Below are 21,389 nucleotides of genomic sequence, written 5' to 3'. Positions count from 1 at the left end.
CCACCCCCCCGCCCCGCCCCGAGCTCCTCCAGCAATGCTTTCCGGTGAGCTAAAGCAAGAGCTTTTGCATTTAGTATTACTTTAACATTTCTTTCGTGTTCTCCCTCTCCTTACTGTAACAGTTGTTACGTTGTATGCCACCCTGGGTGAAGAGGCAGTAACATATGGTCTCAATGAGTGTGGAGCATCGTATCTGGTCACTAGTGTAGAACTTCTTGAGAGCAAACTTAAGGTAATTCGGTACCAGCTTCACGTGCTTACAAGCAACCCTATAATAATTTCACAGTGCAGTGCTAAAAATTTCACTTCTCTTTTATAGACTGCACTGTCACAGGTCTCCTGTCTTAAACATATCATTTATGTGGACAAGAAGACTATAAATAAATCGGAATACCCTGAAAACATGGAGATTCATAGTATGCAGACAGTAGAAGAGTTGGGAGCCAAACCAGAAAACTGTAAGTGAATCACTTCACAAAGAACTAATCAAGCAATGTTAACAGTGAAATCAGACCTAGGTTAAGAGGGATGCATAGCAGAAAAAAAAACCACCCATGCAGGTCTCTAACACAAAGGCAGTGGCAGATTGCCAGTTCATCTTCTGGCTTCCTTTAAATAAATGGAAAATTTGTTTGATCTCTATTTCTTGTCCTGCACCTTTGTTGAAGCATCAGGTATTTCAGGATAAAACTTTATTTTTAACTTCTAAACTATAACCAGAATAATTTTGAGACTCCACCTTTTGTTTCTGGAAGTGAAATAGAATCTGGTGCAGTGTTCCATTTTCTGCTACTCTTACCTTTTATTCATCATATTTTCAGTATTTTTCCTAAGAAAAGAGGAGAAAGCACTTGAGGCTTTTTTGCTTGTTGGCTTGGAAATGTCTTTTTTTTTTTTTAACCAATCTGTAGCTAAAAAGCCCCTTGGGCTAGAGGAATAACCATTACGTCCCTTGCTATATTGGGCAGCTAGGAGTGACTGTAAACATCCGCTTTAAGAAAGGAAGAAACAACCTTGATCATATCTTTTCCTTAAATCAACAGTCAGTGCTTAGCCAGATCTCCTCTCTCTTGAATAAAAGTGGAGATAAACTGGCAAAGGAGCTTTTCACAGTGAAGCAGATATTCATTACATCTGCTTATCTTTGATCAGCTTAAGGTACCCATACAAACCAGCGGTTACCTTGAGGGGTGGTGTTTTGTGGGTTTTTTTCCCCTAAAAACCCTGCTTCCCTTGCAGACACTTCTGCTGCCTCTCTAGCTGTGAAAGCCATGGAAGCTAATAATTTTCATCCTAAGAATAAATGCCAAGGGATCAAAACAAAAAATCAAAAGTCAAGTTTTGTAAGCTTTTCCACTAACTAGCAACTTACCTGAGGAAGGTTCATTTAAAAAAAAAAAAAAAAGTAGCCTTAGCTCTACAGCCTTGGCTTTGGAAGAAGTGTTTGACAGAAAAGCTGACTTGCAGCTTTTTGGGGTGTTGTTTTGGTTTTGTTTTCCTTTTTCTCAACCTGTTGTTTCTTTCCAGTACTGTATTTCTCTCCTTCACTGCCCTTGACAGGTTTACTTGGTCTTCAGAAGGCTTCTTCTACAGAACTTTCAGTCAACTATAAGACATAATGGCAAAAGTATCACCCAGATTGAGTAGATGCCCAAGTACTTGTCATTCCTTTCAAAACCTGCCTTCCCTCACTTCCTCTTAAAAACAGATCACCACTCTCTTCATCTGCATCCGCCGCTGACCCCTTAGCAGCACACTGTGCTTACCTTTGCTGAAGCACCTGCTTCACACTGGTTGATTACAGACATTTTCACATTGGTTAATTACAGAAATAACAATTTAGAAATAGATAAGGATTAATAACAGTTTTTCTCCTGCATTTTGTAGCAAGCATTCTGCCAAGCAGACCTGTTCCTACAGACTTGGCTTTAGTAATGTACACCAGTGGCTCTACTGGGAGACCTAAAGGAGTGATGATGATGCATAAAAACTTAATAGCTGGAATGACAGGACAGTGCGAGAGAATACCTGGACTGGGGTAAGAAACACTTAGTTGTCACGTGTACAGAGAGATAAAACAGTACGCAAGTTTATAGAAAGTCTGTTGCTGGGATCAGGTGTTGCCAAATGTCTTCATTTTATTGTGAGCCCACTAATCTTTAAGAAATCTATCTTGTGTTTGTGAATTTACCCTATTGTTTGAAAAGGGTTCCCTTCTAGCTCTTGCCTCACATACTGTTTCCGCCCTTTGCTTTAGGTCTGTGATAGATTTTGCACTATCTTGTGCATCAGAAGATGCCACCAGATAAGGAGATTCCTCATCTAGGCAAACTTGGGAAATTTTTTTATATGTTTTCAGGCAGCTAGAATCACTTTAGGAAGTAGATCAGAACCTACCATGTCCGTTGATCTAGGGACAGCATGGATGGATAATGCACAAGCTGCAGAACCAGATCAATTATACTTCACTGAAATGAGCAGAAAAGTAATAAATGGTGCCCTGATGATAGTAAAACCAACTGCAAACTCCCTCACACTAATATTTTGAGGAAATTTTTCATGAATGCTTGTTTGTCACTGCATTCAGGAAGGGTTTAATAGCTGAAATAAACTACGTTGCTAAACTCCTTTTGTGATAGGATATAAAACCAATTCTGACTGATGCTGAAAGCTTCTGTTAAGTCACAGCTCTGAATTTCTTGCTGAGAAATCGCCAAGAAATTATTTCCCGAAATCAGCCTCAGTACTTCAGTGACCAGTTCTCTTTCTACTAATATATATTAGAAGGAGACACTGTGATGACTATTAAGGATTTGTAAATCATTGGTGATTATTTTAAAATATACTGATTTCATCCTTAATTTCATACCTGGGATGAAATCTCCCACAAGGAGAGAAAATAGTAGTGGAGCACTAAGAAATCTTTGAGCTACCTAGAAAACAAGGAAAATCCTGTAATTCATACTGATTTCAGTAAGGTGGGATTTTCCCCACTTTGTTTATAAACTGTGGTTTGAAATTGCACCCTTCTTGCATGCAGAAGAATAAGCCTGACTTGTGATCCAAATCTTTCAAAGAGTAATAACTAAGCACACAATAAAACTGTTAAACGGTGTTTTCAGTCCACTTGTGCATCATTAATTAGGTAATCCTTTCCTTTCCTAGACCCAAGGATACTTACATTGGTTATTTGCCTCTGGCCCATGTATTGGAATTGACAGCAGAAATTTCTTGCATCACTTACGGCTGCAGGATTGGCTATTCCTCACCACTCACACTATCGGATCAGGTGAGGGGGAAGAGGGAAACTTAAATTTGCTTTTGCAGTCTGCATTCTTCTTGCTCAGCTATCCTCTTTCATTAAAGAAATGCTGATGTATATGGCACACTTCAGGAATGTAATTCTTTTTCAGAAAATGATGCAAATTAACATGTCTGGTGAACTGTAGCAGTGGATCATATCATATAAAGTTTATTAAAACCTTTACTTTTATGATACTTAGGAAATTAAAAGAAAACCTAATAAATGCATATAGCACTGGATATCAGGATAAGAACAGCTATTAACAGATTAGCTGAATGTAAGACTGTTTAAAGTGGTTTTAAGTTTTTGGTCTCACTTTATCAGTTCTTTATCCAGTTAGTATAGATCTTTTATTTAGCCCTTTGCTGTTTTCCATTTAACAGTTAAGATAAATAAGAGCAAATTAAGCTGGAGAAGAATGCTTCTGTAGATTTTGCTGGTATAGAAATTGCATCAGGCAAAAAAAACTCCCAGAGGAAGATGGAGGAGAAAGCAAGTACTAGAGGGAGGAAGTAAGAGAAAGATATACAAAGTGGACTTAACCAGGTTGGGCTTGTAAAACATCTAGTATTTTGGTTGAAATTACTGTTAATCATTATTTTTTCCATCACAATCGGAAAAAAAAAATTACACAGGAAATGTTTTTTGGAGGGACAGGGAAAGAGATTTAAGCAAATTATATGCTAATATGTCTCCAGTCTTTAGTCCTTTTCTAAAGATCTTCTTGGTTTTCAGCTTCATAAAATGACATTTTTTCTTTATTACAGTCAAGTAAAATTAAGAAGGGAAGCAAAGGAGACTGTTCTGTACTTAAGCCTACACTGATGGCAGCTGTGCCTGTAAGTATGCAGAAGCAGATATGTTGAGCAAAAAATTATGCTTTCTATCTTGTTCGTGCTAGGAAAATCTACTTACTAACATTTTTTTCCTCTTCATCTGTAAGTAACTGTCACTAATAGGAAGAAAGCAGAATATAGAAATTCCGGTTGTTATGGCTTGAACGGAGTACTGAAGCTGCAGATGAGCACAAGAATACATTCTAAAGCCAAGACCCTTTTTGATCCAAAACTGTAAATGTGTTTTAATAGTTACAAGTGATGTTTTACTGGGCTACTGACACAAGAATAGGATACAGAAAGTCTTTGACATCCACAGTCTGAAACTCCTTTTTGCATAGGGGAGAAAGCAGGGTGGCTTTGGCTAAGATGGACACTGTAAGGATAGGGGTGTTTGGCTGAGTTACAGAATTTAGCAAATTAAGCTGTGCTGCCATGTTGCTGGGGTGCTCAATCTCAGCTGCTTTGTCCCCAAGGTGACACTGAGGCTAAGTCTCTCTTGCTGTTTCTAGGGTAAGCAAGCCATGCTTGTAAGAAAAAATGATCAGGAGACTGTAACTCCTGTTGCTTCTGTAGCTCACATTGGTCTTTGGGTGACCAGGCTTCTGCATTCCACAAGGTCTTAGTGCTATTCAAAAAATACACAAATGGTTGCATCTTTCTAATGCAAAAACTTCCTCATATGTCCTGGAATCACCTGTGCTTCTTTTGTGATCATATCACATCTGTGGCTCCTAAGACTGGTAGCACCAGCTTTTGCCACATGGTGGTGACGAGCAGGTAGGAGGATTTAATCTCATTTGAGAATAGAGAGTTTTGGTTGGATTTGTTTGTTATGCAGCATCTTTTAGGAATAGCCAAGAGTTTCAAAATCAATTACTCACTTACATTTTTTGGTTTATAAAATAATAATCACATGTAGGCTTAGTGTTTTCTTAGTAATTAACTGAGTAAAAACTAATATGTCTGAGAACCCCAGCTTTTTGGAAAATATCCATTTAGATTTACTTCCTGGGGAAAATTCTAAATGCTAGACTACTGGCAAAAACAGTATAAATTTTAAATACAGTCATAATGAAAAAAAAAAAAAAAAAAAGTCCATGCAGGCAGCTTCATATGAATTAACTGCAGAACAGTGATAATGCTGAACCCCACTTAAATGTCTTGATTCTACAGACTTACTATCACAAACAAGTTAGCAGAGAAAAAATAAAATTGAAACTGAAGATCCATTTTCAGTTGATAGCATACAGGAGAAACCTTTGGAGGGTTCTAGTAGGACAACATATGACATCATCTAATAAATATTTCTCTCCTTAGACTATTTGTCTTGTTTTCATCATCAAAACATAACATCACCAGTGATTAGAACATATAAGGAACAAAATGGAAAATAATTCTAACAGAATTCAGAGACACAAATATTTCTAAATTTTGATTCAATAAGAACATTATGATAAGGGTTAATAGTTCCCCCCAGCCTTTGTAATTCTGAATACCTTGTCATGCCTCTAATCTTTCCAAAAAACTACAGTTGATTCTGCTTGAAGATATTTGTCTGGCTTTTGGAAATATTAGATGATATTCAGCAGGTAAACTGGGCTGAAAATAGCATACAGTTTTTCTAAAATTCTCATTTGTCAAAAGCCCAATCACGAAGATCTGAAGGAACTAATCAAAACCACTAATGAGAGTAGTTTCAAACAGGGCTTTAATATTTTGATCTCTGATATTTCAAAGTACATCATTTTCATAGCTTTCTCTTCAAATTTAATTTTACTTTTGTTAGAAAGCACATAAATACTTCAGAGCATTGTGCTCTGTACCAGACTTGAAGGAGCCAGTCTTTAAACTTATGTTAAATACTTCAGCAGTCTGAACATTATTTATTTTAAGTTCTGTGTCTTTTAGTGATCATAAGCTTATTATTTTAATGGAAATTAATTTCTTGTCTGTGACAGAATTGTGGGGGTTTTGGTCAGGTAACTAGAAGTACTGCAACCATGTTGCTTTGAAAGTTGAAAAGGAATTGGTGAAACGAAATCTCTCGGTTCATTGCCTTGTGCTTGCCAGTTGCTGTGGATAAAGTACAGCATCAGGACTCCTAAGCACAATAAATCTTGCATGGCATATACCAACCTTTAACAAAGAAATTTAAACTTGAATTCAAAATTTTCTATATCAGTTTGTCACATTTTAAGTACAGGTTAAGGTATAATGTAATAATGTAAGCAATATACTATAGCAAGTTTTATTACACTATGGTGTGTTACCCAAGATTTGTAGCTGTGGTTGATAGAGAAGATATCTTCAGAATGAGGGTGGAAAGTATTTTAAAACCAAATCTGAGGTCTAGAAAGCTGTTTGCAGAAGCGCAAGGGGTACTATGAATTACTGCAGTATGCCTGAAGACCCGCAGTGGGTACTCAGTTGCTTGCCCCTTGACTTACCTGTCTGCCTAATTCAAGGCAAGTGTTCCAATATAAGGTATATACTACAGCGTGAGGGTTATTCCCCTCTAGTGATACTGGTGTGAGGAGGAAAAAGTGAATGGAGAAAAGTAAAGGCTGCCACTGATTTTCTCCTGCATTTTCAATACTTCATTCCAAGCTGTGATGGTCTATAAACTGACTAATTGATCACACATTAAAAGCATTACAGTCAAGCATTGCCTAACCAGTGATGCAGACATTTTCATTCTTACTTTATCCATTTTAAAGGAAGTATAATAGGGGATTTTATTTTATTACTAACATGGAATTTAATTTACACATGCTAGTCTATTCTATGTGGTAATTTTCCTTGCTTTTTTTAATGCTTTGTAGGAAATAATGGACAGAATTTATAAAAATGTCATGAGTAAAGTTCAAGAGATGAACTATATTCAGAGAACTCTGTTCAAGATAGGCTATGACTACAAATTGGAACAAATCAAGAGGGGATATGATGCACCTCTGTGTAACGTGTAAGTATAATTCACGGTCCAAGTGTACCTTTTTCCTTGTGATTTGTTAAGACAGTCTAAAAGAATAACCATCTAAGCTATCTCACATCAGACAATTCTCATCCAATATGCAAATATCATCTAATGACTAACTGAAATAATCCAAGTTCTTACTGGAAATGGATAAGGTGTTTAATGGTAGGAATGACTAACCTTCAAAACAGATGACTAGTTAGTTTTCATTGGATTGGGTTTTTTTTAGTAATAAAATTGGAATGTTTGTTTAGTTAAGTTACAGGAATTCCACCATCTTCAAGTGTTACAAAAGAGGTAACTTTTTGATTATCCCTGCTGTTCCCTAAAATCTGTGCATGATTAAATTAAAGATGTTCCAGCTGGGAGGGAAGAAGGTGGTTTGTGTCTTTTTCTTTTTATAAAAGTGATCTGAGCAAATTATTTTTAATGCTTTTTTCCTTCTTTCAAGACTACTGTTTAAAAAAGTAAAGGCACTACTGGGAGGGAATGTCCGTATGATGCTTTCTGGAGGAGCACCACTCTCACCTCAAACACAAAGATTCATGAACATCTGTTTTTGCTGTCCTGTTGGTCAAGGCTATGGACTAACAGAAACATGTGGAGCTGGAACAATTACAGAAGGTAGTTAAAATGCTTCTGGAAATATGTAATATAAGATCTATATATATATATATATATGAGGGTTTGGTGGTTTTTTTGTAAAGTCAAAATGGCTGTAGTTCTTAACTGCAACAAAGTAACTAGAGATAAGCTACTGCTTATTTATGGTTTGAGTTTATATTTCAAATGACAAAAGTCTTTGTATTCTTCCTTGTTCTTTCCCTCAGTTGCTGATTACAGCACTGGCAGAGTTGGAGCTCCCCTTATTTGTTGTGAAATAAAATTGAGAGACTGGCAAGAAGGTGAGAGTATTAAATGCTTTGATTTCTGAGTAACTAATTTAACCACTGTATAGTATAGCTGGTTTCTTTGCCTATCTGCTTAGGTAGATGTAGCACATGAAGTTATTGTTCTGGATCTTTCATCAGTTTGTGTGCATTAACTTCAAGCTGAAGTTTCAAAATATTTTTTGGCAGCAGAATATAGAAGTTAAAAATAATTGCGTGGGGATTTTCTTTTTTTCAGGGGGCTATACTAATAAAGACAAGCCTAATCCTAGAGGAGAAATTATAATCGGTGGACCTAATGTCTCAATGGGATATTTTAAAAATGAAGAGAAAACAACAGAAGAATTCTCCATTGATGAGAATGGTCAGAGATGGTTCTGTACAGGAGATATAGGGGAATTTCATCCAGATGGATGTCTGCAGATCATAGGTTGGCCTCAGTTTTTGATATCTTAATATATTGTAAGATCTCGTCTAAACATAATAAGCATGCTGTTAATCCTGTTGGCTTTGCCAGGGCTAATCTACTTAAGATTTCCTGCCTGCAGAATCACCATGTAAAACACATTCCCAAAAGTCCTCGCAGCTGTAGGAAAGTTTTGGAAGTGATGCAGTTTCCTGTGACATTATCACTATCTAAATTTAGCACATGGACTTTAAAGAATAAACGTAAGATTAATTTTTGGTATTAATTACAAAGCTTTAAAATCAGAGTCCTAATCACCTTCACACAAGTTGTGTGACAGGAAGTGTAGTGCTATATAAAGTTTTTTACAGAAGTCTTTATAAAGTTGGCAAAATATGTACATGCTATTAGTGGCTTTAAAATTCTAATAAGATGCTTTAATTCATGTTTATTAAGAATCTTGCATAGCATTGCACAATACAGTGGCTTTGCAAATGAGTCTGTGGAAATGCAAAAGTTTAAATGGAACAAGGTGGTTTTTTTTCCTTCCCCCTCAACTCTTAGATCGTAAGAAAGACTTGGTAAAGCTACAAGCAGGAGAATATGTATCTCTGGGCAAAGTAGAGGCAGCACTGAAGAACTGTCCATTGATTGACAATATCTGTGCTTATGCCAAAAGGTAAGTGGTATTAATTTAGAAACTCCATTTAGAGTAAACATGAAGTATAGTCTCTGACCCACTTCTCTGATGATACACTATAGTTTTCCATGGCTCCCGTTGAACAAACCCCACTACCAGAGTGCAAGTTACAAACAACTTCTCTGAAGTAGCACAGGTGCCCAGATTCCCTAAAACCTGAAGTAATTACCTATGTCTTTCTGTTGGCATTTCTCCTATCCTGATACACTCCAGTTCCATCCCATCCCTTTCCCAAAGAGGTATTGTTATATTTAGCATGTGTTTTGTCAGAATACCAGAGAAAAGTTAATCTGGACACTTTGCACCTGATCCAAAGCTATCCACTGAGTTTTGGAAATAATCCCAGTCTTTCCTCTCCCTCCCCTCAAACACACAACGTGAAGGGAAACTGAAGAGAAGTAGCTAAACTCTGGATGTAGCTGGGAAGCTAAACTGAGATGTCCACTCGTGAAATTACAGCAAAGCACGATACTGATCAACGTTGTAAAACAGCTTAGAATACCTTTGATAAGTTATCAGTTGTGAAGACCTAATGCACAAGAAGGATTCTGTAGGGAGGAATAGTACAGTTCAGAAAGCACTGTGGAACTGTGTATCTAACATCAAATAAGCGTTTTATGCCCTGAAATTGAAGTCTCAACTGGATCTCTTTTTCTTCTTTCTCTTGCCACCCTGTGGTAGCGACCAGTCTTACGTGATCAGTTTTGTGGTTCCTAATCAGAAGAAGCTGACGGCATTAGCTGAGCAGAAAGGCATCAGTGGAACCTGGGTAGATATTTGTAATAATCCTACAATGGAAGCTGAAATACTGCGAGAGATTAAAGAAGTGGCAAACAAGAGTAAGTAAAGCAGCATATTGTGCTAGCCAATCTCATGGTGCTTATCCAGCAAAAATTTTCATTTATTCTCACTAACTGCACTTCCTTCTTCCTGTTGCCTCTGTGTCTGCCAAAACTTAATAGTCTAATCAGGGGCAAAGACCACATCAAATTGTTGCCTATTATCCCAGGAATCGATATATTTTTGGCCATATTAACTACTTTATCTTTTTTCATTGTCTAAAAAAATCTGAGATTTTTTTTCAACTAAATTCTGGAGACAGGTTACTTGTCTAATACAGGTAAAATAAGGACCAAAAGAGCTGTCAGTTTGGGAGGAAAGTTACAAGACATTTGCTGGTAAGAAAACTAGTGAAGCAAGAGATTTCAAAGCTTTTTTTTCCCATGCAACTTTGTCCCCTAAAGCTTTGAACAACCACAATCCTTGTGGTTGTAATGGCTTAAAGGCCTGTTATTCCTTGCTGTGGAACTGAATGATCAAAAGCCTCATCAATCCTTGATGGGGCCAAAAAATTCAAAAACTGGGGAAAAAAGTCTCTAAAGCACTTGGTAGCTCATACAAGGAAGTAGTAAAGCTGGACTTAAGCACACGTTAAGCACCATCACTCCAACTTTAGAGAGGTGAATCTGCCTTCCAGAAACAAGAAAACAAGAATGAAAGGCGCTATTAAGTCTTGCCTTTAAAAAAAAAATAAATCAATCTGCAGGTCTCAGACTTGGGTTTAAACATTTTAATCCATGTTTTTCTATCATGAACTAGGCTATCTGTATAGCTTTGTTTATTCAAAGTCTTCGCTTATACATTCTTTCTACCTTCTGGATAGTAATCTACCATTGAGATACAACTAATTTATTTGAAACTTTTTTCCAAAACTGTTTTAAAGAGATCATTCGCATTTTTAGTGAAGCATAATGCACCTTCATCATGAGCAGGCATATATCTAAATAAGATGAAAAAGTACATTCTAACTTCAAACTGGTATTGTAGGGCCAGAATAGCTCCTGGGCACAGACTTAGAGCCAGAGATCCCAACTGTCCTACGCTGGCTGCTGCCTAGAGGCTGTGCTGCCACAAGTTGTCCTAGATGTTCTGCTACAAGTCTCTGTATGTGGGATCCTCTTACAGGCCTATATGCAGGAGCTGATAGCAAAGTCCATCAAGTATCGCACACACACAGAGCAGCTCCCAGCCCTGTTCCTGATGTCCCTGCCTTTCTCCCTGAAGCAGTTACCTGCCTCCTTCCTTGCTTACCCCTCTTTGGCCTATTGCCCAGGCAACAGATAGAAGCAGCTTTGGTTGCAATGAGGCTGTGCATGTGCCAAGCCACTGCTTCCAGCTGAAGGGAAAATAAGTGACAAATGTAACAAAAATACAGAGAAGTCCCTTTATTTTGAACTCTAAACAAACTCTGAGGAAGAATTTTGGAAAGAATCATTCAACTATGGAAAGTGTAGAAATACTTCATTATAATTTAAATATGAAGCACATCCAACTAGTCTGAGTTAATCTTGTTATTACCACATCCCTATAATAAAGAAACAACTAGATTTCAGTGTATCCTCTTATGACAGTAGTCTCAGATCTTCAGGCTAAACACTCATTTGTTGCAAGCTTTAGATTTTACACTGTCACATCCAGTACAAGCTATAAGCACACTAACCAGCACCCAGCATTGGTACAAGATTAAATTTGCTTGTGGCCCTTCTGTAAGGTTACTTCATTGAGTAGGACACCATATTATACAAGCTACAGGGTGCTCACCTTGGATTTTTAGGTAGCATGAATTAGTATTTCATTTGGCTGTGTAATTATAGTCATGCTTTTGTTTCTTTTTGTCCCTGCAGTGAAATTAGAAAGGTTTGAAATACCCATCAAAGTACGGTTAAGCCCTGAACCATGGACCCCAGAGACTGGGTTAGTAACAGATGCTTTCAAGCTGAAAAGGAAAGAACTGAAAAACCATTACCTTAACGACATCGAAAGAATGTATGGAGGCAAATAAACAAGTTATGTTGACCAGTTGTGCAGATGGTTCCTTCTCATGCCTCAGTTTTGGATGTCTGTGTACACTGTAGATATCACACGTTCAGAAAATATACCAAATGGATTAATGTTTCTATAATCTCTGAGTACAACAGAATATCTTAAACTTCAAATTCTTAATTGTTAGAAGATTAGACACCGATGGTCTTCATAGAGTTTCATGTGATCATCTCCAGTTTTGAGACAGACATCATTATGTGAAGCAGTATGACTAGGTTATTTTATTATTATTGTTTCTCTAGCATATTCAGACTGCTTGCAACTTCTCTTTAATTCATTCTGAAGTCTGGCCTGTATTTCAAAGAGAAAAATTAATGTAATTGTGATGATTCTTCTGTCATACTTGGGGGGGGGGGGAAGAGTTGAAATTCTATCCTTCTCCATTTAAAAACAAAAACAAGTGGAAAACATTAGTCAAGAATTTGCTAGAGATCACTAATAATGCACTGCTTGAGAATGGATGGATTCTTCTGCACATCAGTTAGTATCTTGAATATTTACAGTGCCTAAAAAAATACAAAGTACACTTACTGAAGTAAAGGTGAACTGAAAAGCTTTCTAAAACCAAGTTATTTGAAATTTCATTCAAGAGAGTTGAATTGACTATTTCAACTTCCAACAGACCAAATACGTTTTTACTTGCCACTGTATTTTAATTCAAGCAGAGCTTTCCACTAGGGCAGACAGCATACAAGAAAACAAAGACATGCACTGCTGCAGGAGGTGCTGATGAGAAATCATCGCCTGGACGCAGAATGCAAAACTTGCACTTTAACTGGCAGACAACAGTGAAATTGATGGGCAGTTGTCTCTAAGCAGATTTGAAATTCAAAGGAGTTTTGTTCTGGGGTTTGGGGTTTTTTTTTGAGGGGTGGTTGTGGTTTTGTTTTTAAGGCACTGATCCTCTAGACTTTCACATACATGTGAGTAATGGTACAGGTTACCTGTATGTAACTTAGAGGATCAGGGTCTAAATTTCTGTATTGACTTTATGGAAAGGTATTTCCGTTCACCTTTTAAATATGGTAAGCATAACAAGGCAACCAGAAACCAACAGTAGTTTCCCCATGTAGTCTTGTTTTACTTACAGAAAAGTAGTTTGTGACCAGGTAATCTTTGTTTTACTGAACTTGTGAAAAAGGGACAAATCACTCTTTACAGAAATTCATTATAAAAATGTTCTCTTATTAACTGGAAGTCATAGATGTGAAGAAGTGGGAAGATATAATTTAGTAATAGTTCATCATTTTGTGTGCAGAATCCTGTATTGTGTCTTCTTTTGAATTGTAACTGAGCTCCTGCATCCCTGCTAGCTCTTCACTTGAACCATAAATGCTGTAAGAAGTGGAGGCTCTTGATACTGTTCTACTTTGCACTTTCTTAATCATTTTATATATGTTGCTTACATTTTGTACAGCTGTGGCCCTCAACTGCTATATATTACAAATTCATTTTAAAGTATTTATAGATTTCTATTCATAATATTTGTGTTGTGTATATGATGGTTAAAAAGAAAAATTATTTGGTATTGTCACTGTACAGAAAGTAAAAGATTTTGTACGATGCTTCTCTTGAATATGCCAGCTTACAATTTCAGGGCAATTTTTTCCATTATTGCATGTATGTGTATTTTTCTTTTTCCCAGTTCAAACAGATTTTGGCTAAAATAAATTATGGCTCTATACTAACTAAACTGTCCCCTCTCCTTGGGACCAACTTCAGACTTCCCCATGCATAACTTTCTCTGGCCAGTCCAGAACACTGCCAGCTCATCTTCCAAGAAGGGGAAAGGGAAGAAGAAAATCTGGTATATAAAGCTGACTGTATCTAGTTGTGCATGGAACTACAACAGTCACTAAAAGGAGCAAGGAAATAGCTTTTCTAAAAAAGAAATTATTTTTTTTTAAGACACATACAGTTGGTTTATGACAACAGGAAATACTTCCCATATCAGTAGCAACTTTTTAAATGACTCAGTCCTGGAGCCATGTTACCAATTTTTCCATGTTTAAAATTGGTCACTATTAAATAGCCTTTAGTCAGCCTGTTAGCATCACAAAAGTTAAATACATGTAAGACAGTTACTTGCACTTGAGTCAGTCAGCAGGTTGTATGATTTTTTTTTTTAAACCATGAATGTATTTATATGAAATGTATTTTATCTAGACTGCAGGTGTCTTCTGTGTCTTGGTTGACTGAGGATTGTTATTTTCAATATATATATACACACAACATTAACATTTCAAAAGTGGAATACAGTTTAAATGGTTCAACAAGTTTGTGTTCTGAAAGATCTTTATATATTGCACAAGTTGTCTCTGGTTACTGTCAGCGCCTCACATTCTCTCTGAAACTGAGCATACCTTAGAAGAACTTCTCAAAAGCAGCAGCAAGTACTTGCTACAGATGTTGAAAACAAAGCCAAGAGTTGGGCCTAGTTTTTCTTTTAAGAAATGAACTAAATGTGGATGTGCTGCAAAAAACAACTGGATACACATGAGCTTTTCAAGCGTCTTTGGGAAAGGGGAAGGATTACCTCAGGCTGCCTTCAAATATGGGGATTATTTGCAAATATAATACTTGCAGTTTGGCAAGAACTTTATCCTTAATTAATTCTAAATCCTTATGTGACAGAGCTTGTCAAGAAGAAACAGTATGAGCAAGGATGTCATTCTCCCCATTAAAAATTAGGACCTATGATGCGGATGAAGTGACAGTATATGGCTTCAAAACCATTATGTGATAGTTAGAGATGATACCCTGTGCTTGACTGCAAGGACATACGTACATACATACATACTGTGGGACTGAGGCCTGAGGGAGCAGTTCTTTTGCTAAATGTGAAGGTTCCAGAAAGCTCAAAGTAGCTGCAAGTTCTTCAAAAAGCAGTTCAGAATTTAAAACTATCCTCCTAAGTCTGAGAAACAAGTTCAAAGAGAAACAGAACCCAGTTTGGGCATGTCTGATACAAGATTATATTTAGGCCCTCTACTTCAAAATACATGGGGTATCTAGAGAAAGCCGGAGTATAACTACACTAACAGTGGGACTAGAAACTTGATTTATGAAGGAAGGTTCTAGTGGAGTTTAGGTGGCCTGGAGAGGAATGGCACATGAAGAGATGATTAACCTCCAACTACAATGTTACCCTTACAAAGGCACAAAAGAGCTGCCGCCAGTGGAAGAGGAGGAACAGAAAGTAAGCTTACACCACACGACATTTATGATTAAACATTTTAAAAGAAACACAGAACTTTAAAACATTTCCTTACTAAATACTGAACTAGTCACTAAAGACTTCTGCCACTGAAAGCCTTTAGAGCCCCAATGAAGGTTAAACACAGGAGCAGCTCTTACACAGAACCTTGGGTGGGGGCTGGAACAAGAGACCTGGTTCCTGCACACAATGCAGCAGCGATGCTGCATGTGACAGTAAGATGTCATTAAATGGCTTGCAAGGAAAAAAAAGTAATGAGTTATTCCCTTAAGAGTAGGTGAGGTGGTGTTTAACCAACCCAATGCAATTTTAATGCCCATTACAACATCAGAGAACTCTGAGCATAACATGATGTAGAGAGCTGCCTGCCAGGTAAGCCAAGATGTTGAACTGCAGTTCCCATCAAACACCTTCTGGCTATATAAGGAACAGGACACGAGTTGAGAACATGGGTTTTCAGTCTAAAAAAAAGCCAAAACCACACCACCCAAAACATCTACTACATCCCAGAACGGTAAGTTTCAAGCAACCACATTGTATTCTAATGATAAATTAGTGATGTTCTGCAATTACATGCAATGCAAAAAACAAATTCTCATCATGTATTTGGGTTTTTTGTTGGTTTTGGTTTTTTTACTGAGCCTGCCTGATGGCTAAGTTCTATTTACATAAGAGTAAATCAACTTCCCTTTTGGAGGCTAAAATTTAAACATTAGAAGCTTCAAAATAACAAATCTTGTGCTTCTTTTCCACAAGATGCCACAACCATGATCAACAAAATACAATCAGTAAAACTTGCAGTCACTGCTTACATGGAATTCTGGATGATGCACATAGAGTAAAACTCAGGTATTGTGCAGTAGTGTGAACTTACCTGGATTAATAAACAAAACACATTTCCAGTTAACTCTGCAATACTGCGAAGTAGATTGTTGACTGCCTTTTTTTTTTTTTTTTTGACATGCTAGGATTACATCAGCCATGGAGGAAGAGGCTGAATATACTATGTTGGTCTGTCATTTTCACATAATTTAATTTGAATGAGTTCTGTCAGAAATGGGGTGGAGTTTGCACTACTACTAGGAGATGTAATATCTAGAATCTTGCTACAACTTTATTGGGGGGAGACATGTTTGGAAGAAAAATCAGATCCATTCTATATTGAAAAAGTGTTTTAACAAATTATCACAGGTAATTTGTCCAAAACTGGTTTTAGTTGGAAGTGTGTAGTCTTGACATTAGGCCAGCATAATTAAATCAGCAAAACAGAGCTCTGTGCACAGTATCTGATCCTCAGAGTCCTCACCTATGCTTTTAAAGCAAAAAAACCCCACACCTATCGCATTTTTCACTTGTTCTCCCATTTTGAAACACCAATAACCTGGTTAATGATGAACATTAACAGAGATGCTGGAAGTCACTTTGTGTTTGTTACACATGCTTATTTCTGCATTTACCCTCACCTGTGTTCTGTTACAGAAGTGTGACCACCACATATATGCTATCCCCATTATTTCTGAAAATCCAGACCCTGAGCATGAATACCTGTCACTCTAAAATATGATCTCATATCATTAAAATGCTAAAGCAAGATGTCATGTAAGTTCTACTTTTTAAAAACACAGATAAGGAAGTACAGGGGGAAGTAATTTAGCACTTCTTGATTTGAAATGGCATTGGACTACTTCTAACAGGCCTACTGCATTGTTGAGGCCATTTAAGAATAAAGATAGCCCAACTACAACTTGGAGTAGTGAGGCCACATATTGTTCCAGCACTGGGAGGCCTTGCCAGGTTTGTATTTGTTTTAACAACACAGTATCTAACCTAAACCTTTCCTGCTGGATATAGATTGGCTTGCTACTTATAGTGCTCCCCCAGGGACTGAACACGAAGAATGGGTCACTGTTCTCTATAGCACCCTGCCCTACTTTCTGTCTTTCAAGTCTAAGCAAACTCTCTCCCGATGAGCCTGTTATGAAATTTAATCAGGGTCATTTAACTAGGGCCACTATGTCCCTATGTTCAAAATACGATACCCACCCCATCTGCCCTATACAGCTTAGGGTAACTACCTCCCAAAGCCTCTAACTTCATTCCAGAACATATCTGCCTCTTATGCAACAGTGTAACTCTCACCTTGTGACTTCTTTCCCTTGTTATTTTTAAAACCTGGATCTCTGCTCTGAACTCTTGCACAATAAGGATACTGCTGGGAGGAGTGGAAATGCACAGGTGGTGACAGTGACTTCTTAAGGAGCTCTGCAAACAAATGCTACACCACAACTCAAGCTGAATTTCTAACAAGTCAGTCTGACTCCGTTTTAACCTACATACAGCCCACTCTAAGCATTTACTGGCAAGCAGAGTCCTTACTTTCAGGGGAAAGATACCAAGAAAATTTTTCACTCCAACAAAAAACATACTGTAGAAAAGCAAATTAAAACCTGGCACTGTGTGAAGAAAAATCTATCAGACTGGTTTTTGGCTCTTTTGAGATTCTAAATGGATGTTCAGCCCTTCTAACTCAGTAAAAACCACGATCTATTGTATTTTCTATTTTATTTCCATTGTCTAGTCACCAATACACTTTTAGCAGGTCACCTGTAGATAGTGAAAAAGCAAGATGCCTGCAACATACCTAAGCCATAAACTTTGCTTAAGAGACATGATTTTGTAAAAGGAATCATAAGAGGGAAAAAAAACCCACCATATGCACAACAGAAACATGTCTTACTGACTAGGCAGCAATCTCTCACTTGTACCCTATAGCTTGTAAATTCCACTGATGCTGTGGGGGAGTGAGATCATAACTAGCCTTAAACAAGAGGGTTTCTCAGTTATATTTTGCTGATGGAGAAACAGGAAATAATGAATTGCAACTCCTAGAAAAAAAGAAAAAAAAAAAAAACACAACAGGAGGGAGACTATATTGTTTCAGAAACATCCCATTTTACTAGTGTTTCTTCTGGAGCAACTTAAAGACTAAGAGGGAAGCATTACAGAAAACCAGCTGCTATTCTTTCAAAACTTACCCCAGCAAGACCACACTCTTGCCTAACGCTGTTTACACAGAAAAGCCCAAGTCAATATCGCACCAACTTGCCTTTCCATATGCCCTTACAGATGGACATTCATTCTGGTCTGCTGTTAAAACATCCTTTTCCCTGAAAGCAATGAGAGGAAAATGGGACAGAACACAATGACCAGCCCTAGGCACCTCCTGGAAACAGGCAGAGAAACTGCATAACGTAAAACTCACTCTAAATGCTGGAGAGACTGTGAATCTACAACACGTGCAACTGCCACATTCACCTATAAGCATGATGACAACTGAAGTTTAAAAGTTACCAGATAAACAGCCTGGGAGCAGTGAAAATTTGAGGCCCTCAGAGCATTCATAGGCTTTCAAAAAAACCATAACGGGGGGGGGGGGGGGGGGAAGGAAGATGAAAACTTGCCTGTCTGCTGTAGCCTCAGGACCCTCTCCAGCACACACACTGAGAACAGCCCAGAACCCAACCTGGCAAGGTTCAGTCCTCCCCAGCCCTTTCTGCTCGGGGAACAGACCCCCTTCATCTAATTACCAATTGTTCCAATTACTCCAGTTAATTTTGCCTCTGGGTGTTTGACCACCACAGCTGCTGCTGCTCAAGCTCTTGTGCCCCACCAGTTTTCCTCGCAACACTCCCTTGCTCTTCTCTGTTACATGCCATTCAACAGCAAACGTGCTCTGTGAACTTGCCCGGGACCTTCTGTACAGATCTGCCGTAGTTTTGTCAGCTGGGTGCTGGGTGAGAGCTCTTGCGCAGGGCAGCTTCTGGGACAAGCAGGGCTTAGATGCCCATGGGCTTTGCCACAAAGAGCCCTGTAGCAGGACTGGTAAACTGCCAGAGCTCAGATGACTAGAAACAGCCCCTTCCTGGCTTTATTTTAAAGTAGACCTGTGTTTTTCCAAGCATTTACTTTCATGAAATAGCCTGGTTCTGTAACTCAGGGAGCCTGTAAAGGGATCTCAGTTTGCACTGTTCACCGAGTAAAATGGAGATTTTTCTGTTTTCTCGCTGATCCCCCCCAGAGGGAGCCCAGCTGGGGCTCAGCAGTCCCACCCACACAGGACCTGCTCCCAGAGGCACAGGCGTGAGGACTGCTCAGCTGTTTTCTACATGACTGCCTTTTTCCAGCTGCACCTTTCAAACAGAATTAGGTTATTTTATCCCTTCTAGCGTGGGAGTGTGCATCTGAATGAAATTTGGCACTGCAAGAAAGTGGAATTAGCCTTTTCAGACATCAGGCTCTTTTCTCCCTATTGGGAGGTGGCAGCGACACAGGCTGGATTTCATACAGTCAGCAGTACCCTGGCAGAAGGAAGGCATAGCCCTAAGTCATGAGGTGGTCAGGCTGTGGCTACACTTCTCAAGTAGTGGGCTCAGTCATAGAATCACAGAATGGTTTGAGTTGGAAAGGACCTTAAAAATCATCCAGTTCCACCCCCCTGCCATGGGCAGGGACACCTTCCACTAGCTCAGGTTGCTCAAAGCCCCGTCCAACCTGGCCTTGAACACTGCCAGGGAGGGGGCAGCCACAGCTTCTCTGGGCAACCTGTGCCAGTGTCTCACCACCCTCACAGGGAAGAATTTCTTCCTTGTATCTACTCTGAATTTACCCTCTTTCAGTTTAAAAACATTACCCTACATCCTATCCATGCACCCCCTGATCAAGAGTCCCTCCCCACCTTTCCTGTAGCCCCTTTAAGCACTGGGAGGCTGCTCTAAGGTCTCCCTGGAGCCTTCTCTTCTCCAGGCTGAACAACCCCAACTCTCTCAGCCTGTCCTCACAGGGGAGGTGCTCCAGCCCCTGATCATCTTCGTGGCCTCCTCTGGACCCACTTGAGCAGGTCCATGTCCTTCTGATGTTGGTGCCCACAGAGCTGGACACAGCACTGCAGGTGGGGTCTCACGAGAGCAGAGTAGAGATGGAGAATCCCCTCCCTCGACCTGCTGGCCACACTTCTCTTGATGCAGCCCAGGACACAGTTGGCTTTCTGGGCTGTGAGTGCACATTGCTGGCTCACAGTCAGTTTTCCATCCACTACAACCCCCAAGTCCTTCTCCGCAGGGCTGCTCTCAATCCAATCTCAGTCCAGCCTGGATTTGTGTTTGGGATTGCCCCGACCCATGGCAGGACCTTGCCCTTGGCCTTGTTGAACTTCATGAGGTTTGCACGGTCCCACCTCTCCAGCCTGTCCAGGTCCCTCTGGATGGCACATCCCTTCCCTCCAGCGTGTGACCGCACCACACAGCTCGGTGTCGCGGCTGAGCTCACTGGGGGTGCGCTCGACCCCGGTGCCGGTGCCGGAGCTGTGCTCGGGTGTCCCTGCTGACCCGTTGTACCGCACTCCAGCCATGACGACCGTCCCGCACTGCCGGAGCTCTCCGGGCGCGGCACCGCCGGGTTCTCCCGAGTGTTGGCTCCAGCCCCGTTTCCCAGCGCCCTCCCGCCCGGTCCCGCGCAGAGCCGCGCGCAGGGGCGGGGGCCGCGCGCTCCGCCGGGGCCGCGCCATGAACTGCAGCGAGGGCCGGCGGGTGCAGGCGCTGCTCCGCGCGCTGCTGCGGGACCTGCGCCGCGGCGGCAACGGCAGCGCGGGGGCGGCGGGGCCCGGGCCGGGCGGCGACGCCTCGCTGTACATCCTGCTCATCATGATCTTCTACGGGTGCCTGGCCGGGGGGCTCATCCTGGCCTACACCCGCTCGCGGAAGCTGGAGTCCAAGCACGACCCCTACCACCTCTACATCGAGCGCGACTGGGGCCGCGGCGGCGGCGGCCCGAGCCGGGCGGGCGAGGAGGGCGGCGGCCCCGCCGAGGGCCAGCGGCTGGTGTGAGCGCGGCCCGGGCCGGCCCCGGCGACGGCGCGGCAGGACCGGCAGGGACGGCTGCGGGGCTCGGGAGGAGGAAGAGGCCGGCCCTGCCATGGCAGCGCGGCTCCCCGGAGGGCCACAGGCGGCCGGGCGGAGCCGGGCAGCCGCCGAGGCGGGGACCGGTCCGGCGAGCGGCGGGATGGAGACCGTGCTTGTGCCGCCGCTCGGACGGGGCTCGGCTCGCAGCGAGGGCTGGCCTTAACCCTTCGGATGGATCCGTAGTGCTTTTCTACAATAAAAACCTGCATTACGTACGTA

The 21,389-nt window shown here is 40.4% G+C and overlaps 2 protein-coding genes across 6 annotated transcripts in view; both read left to right on the top strand.

Moving 5' to 3' along the window:
• Nucleotides 1-11,969, top strand: part of ACSL4 (acyl-CoA synthetase long chain family member 4) — a 38,285-nt gene extending 26,316 nt beyond the window's left edge. For all 5 annotated transcript variants that reach the window (XM_074835302.1, XM_074835305.1, XM_074835303.1 and 2 more), the window contains 12 exons: nt 123-232; nt 320-458; nt 1,888-2,038; nt 3,166-3,289; nt 4,072-4,143; nt 6,966-7,105; nt 7,569-7,741; nt 7,948-8,022; nt 8,246-8,437; nt 8,978-9,092; nt 9,795-9,952; nt 11,798-11,969. In XM_074835302.1, the coding sequence (XP_074691403.1) occupies nt 123-232; nt 320-458; nt 1,888-2,038; nt 3,166-3,289; nt 4,072-4,143; nt 6,966-7,105; nt 7,569-7,741; nt 7,948-8,022; nt 8,246-8,437; nt 8,978-9,092; nt 9,795-9,952; nt 11,798-11,955 (1,607 nt within the window). In that variant the 3' untranslated portion in view covers nt 11,956-11,969. The remainder of the gene's footprint in view (nt 1-122; nt 233-319; nt 459-1,887; nt 2,039-3,165; nt 3,290-4,071; nt 4,144-6,965; nt 7,106-7,568; nt 7,742-7,947; nt 8,023-8,245; nt 8,438-8,977; nt 9,093-9,794; nt 9,953-11,797) is intronic.
• An 8,617-nt stretch (nt 11,970-20,586) lies between these two features.
• KCNE5 (potassium voltage-gated channel subfamily E regulatory subunit 5) lies at nt 20,587-21,389 on the top strand. Its single transcript, XM_074834977.1, has one exon. It carries the CDS (start codon nt 20,619-20,621, stop codon nt 21,093-21,095), a length of 477 nt encoding a protein of 158 aa, XP_074691078.1. The 5' UTR covers nt 20,587-20,618; the 3' UTR covers nt 21,096-21,389.

The sequence above is a fragment of the Strix aluco genome, chromosome 10, assembly GCF_031877795.1.
Source record: "Strix aluco isolate bStrAlu1 chromosome 10, bStrAlu1.hap1, whole genome shotgun sequence".
Classification (NCBI taxonomy): Eukaryota; Metazoa; Chordata; class Aves; order Strigiformes; family Strigidae; genus Strix; species Strix aluco.
Note: the sequence above shows the minus strand (reverse complement) of the source record. Positions and strands in the feature narration are given on the sequence as shown.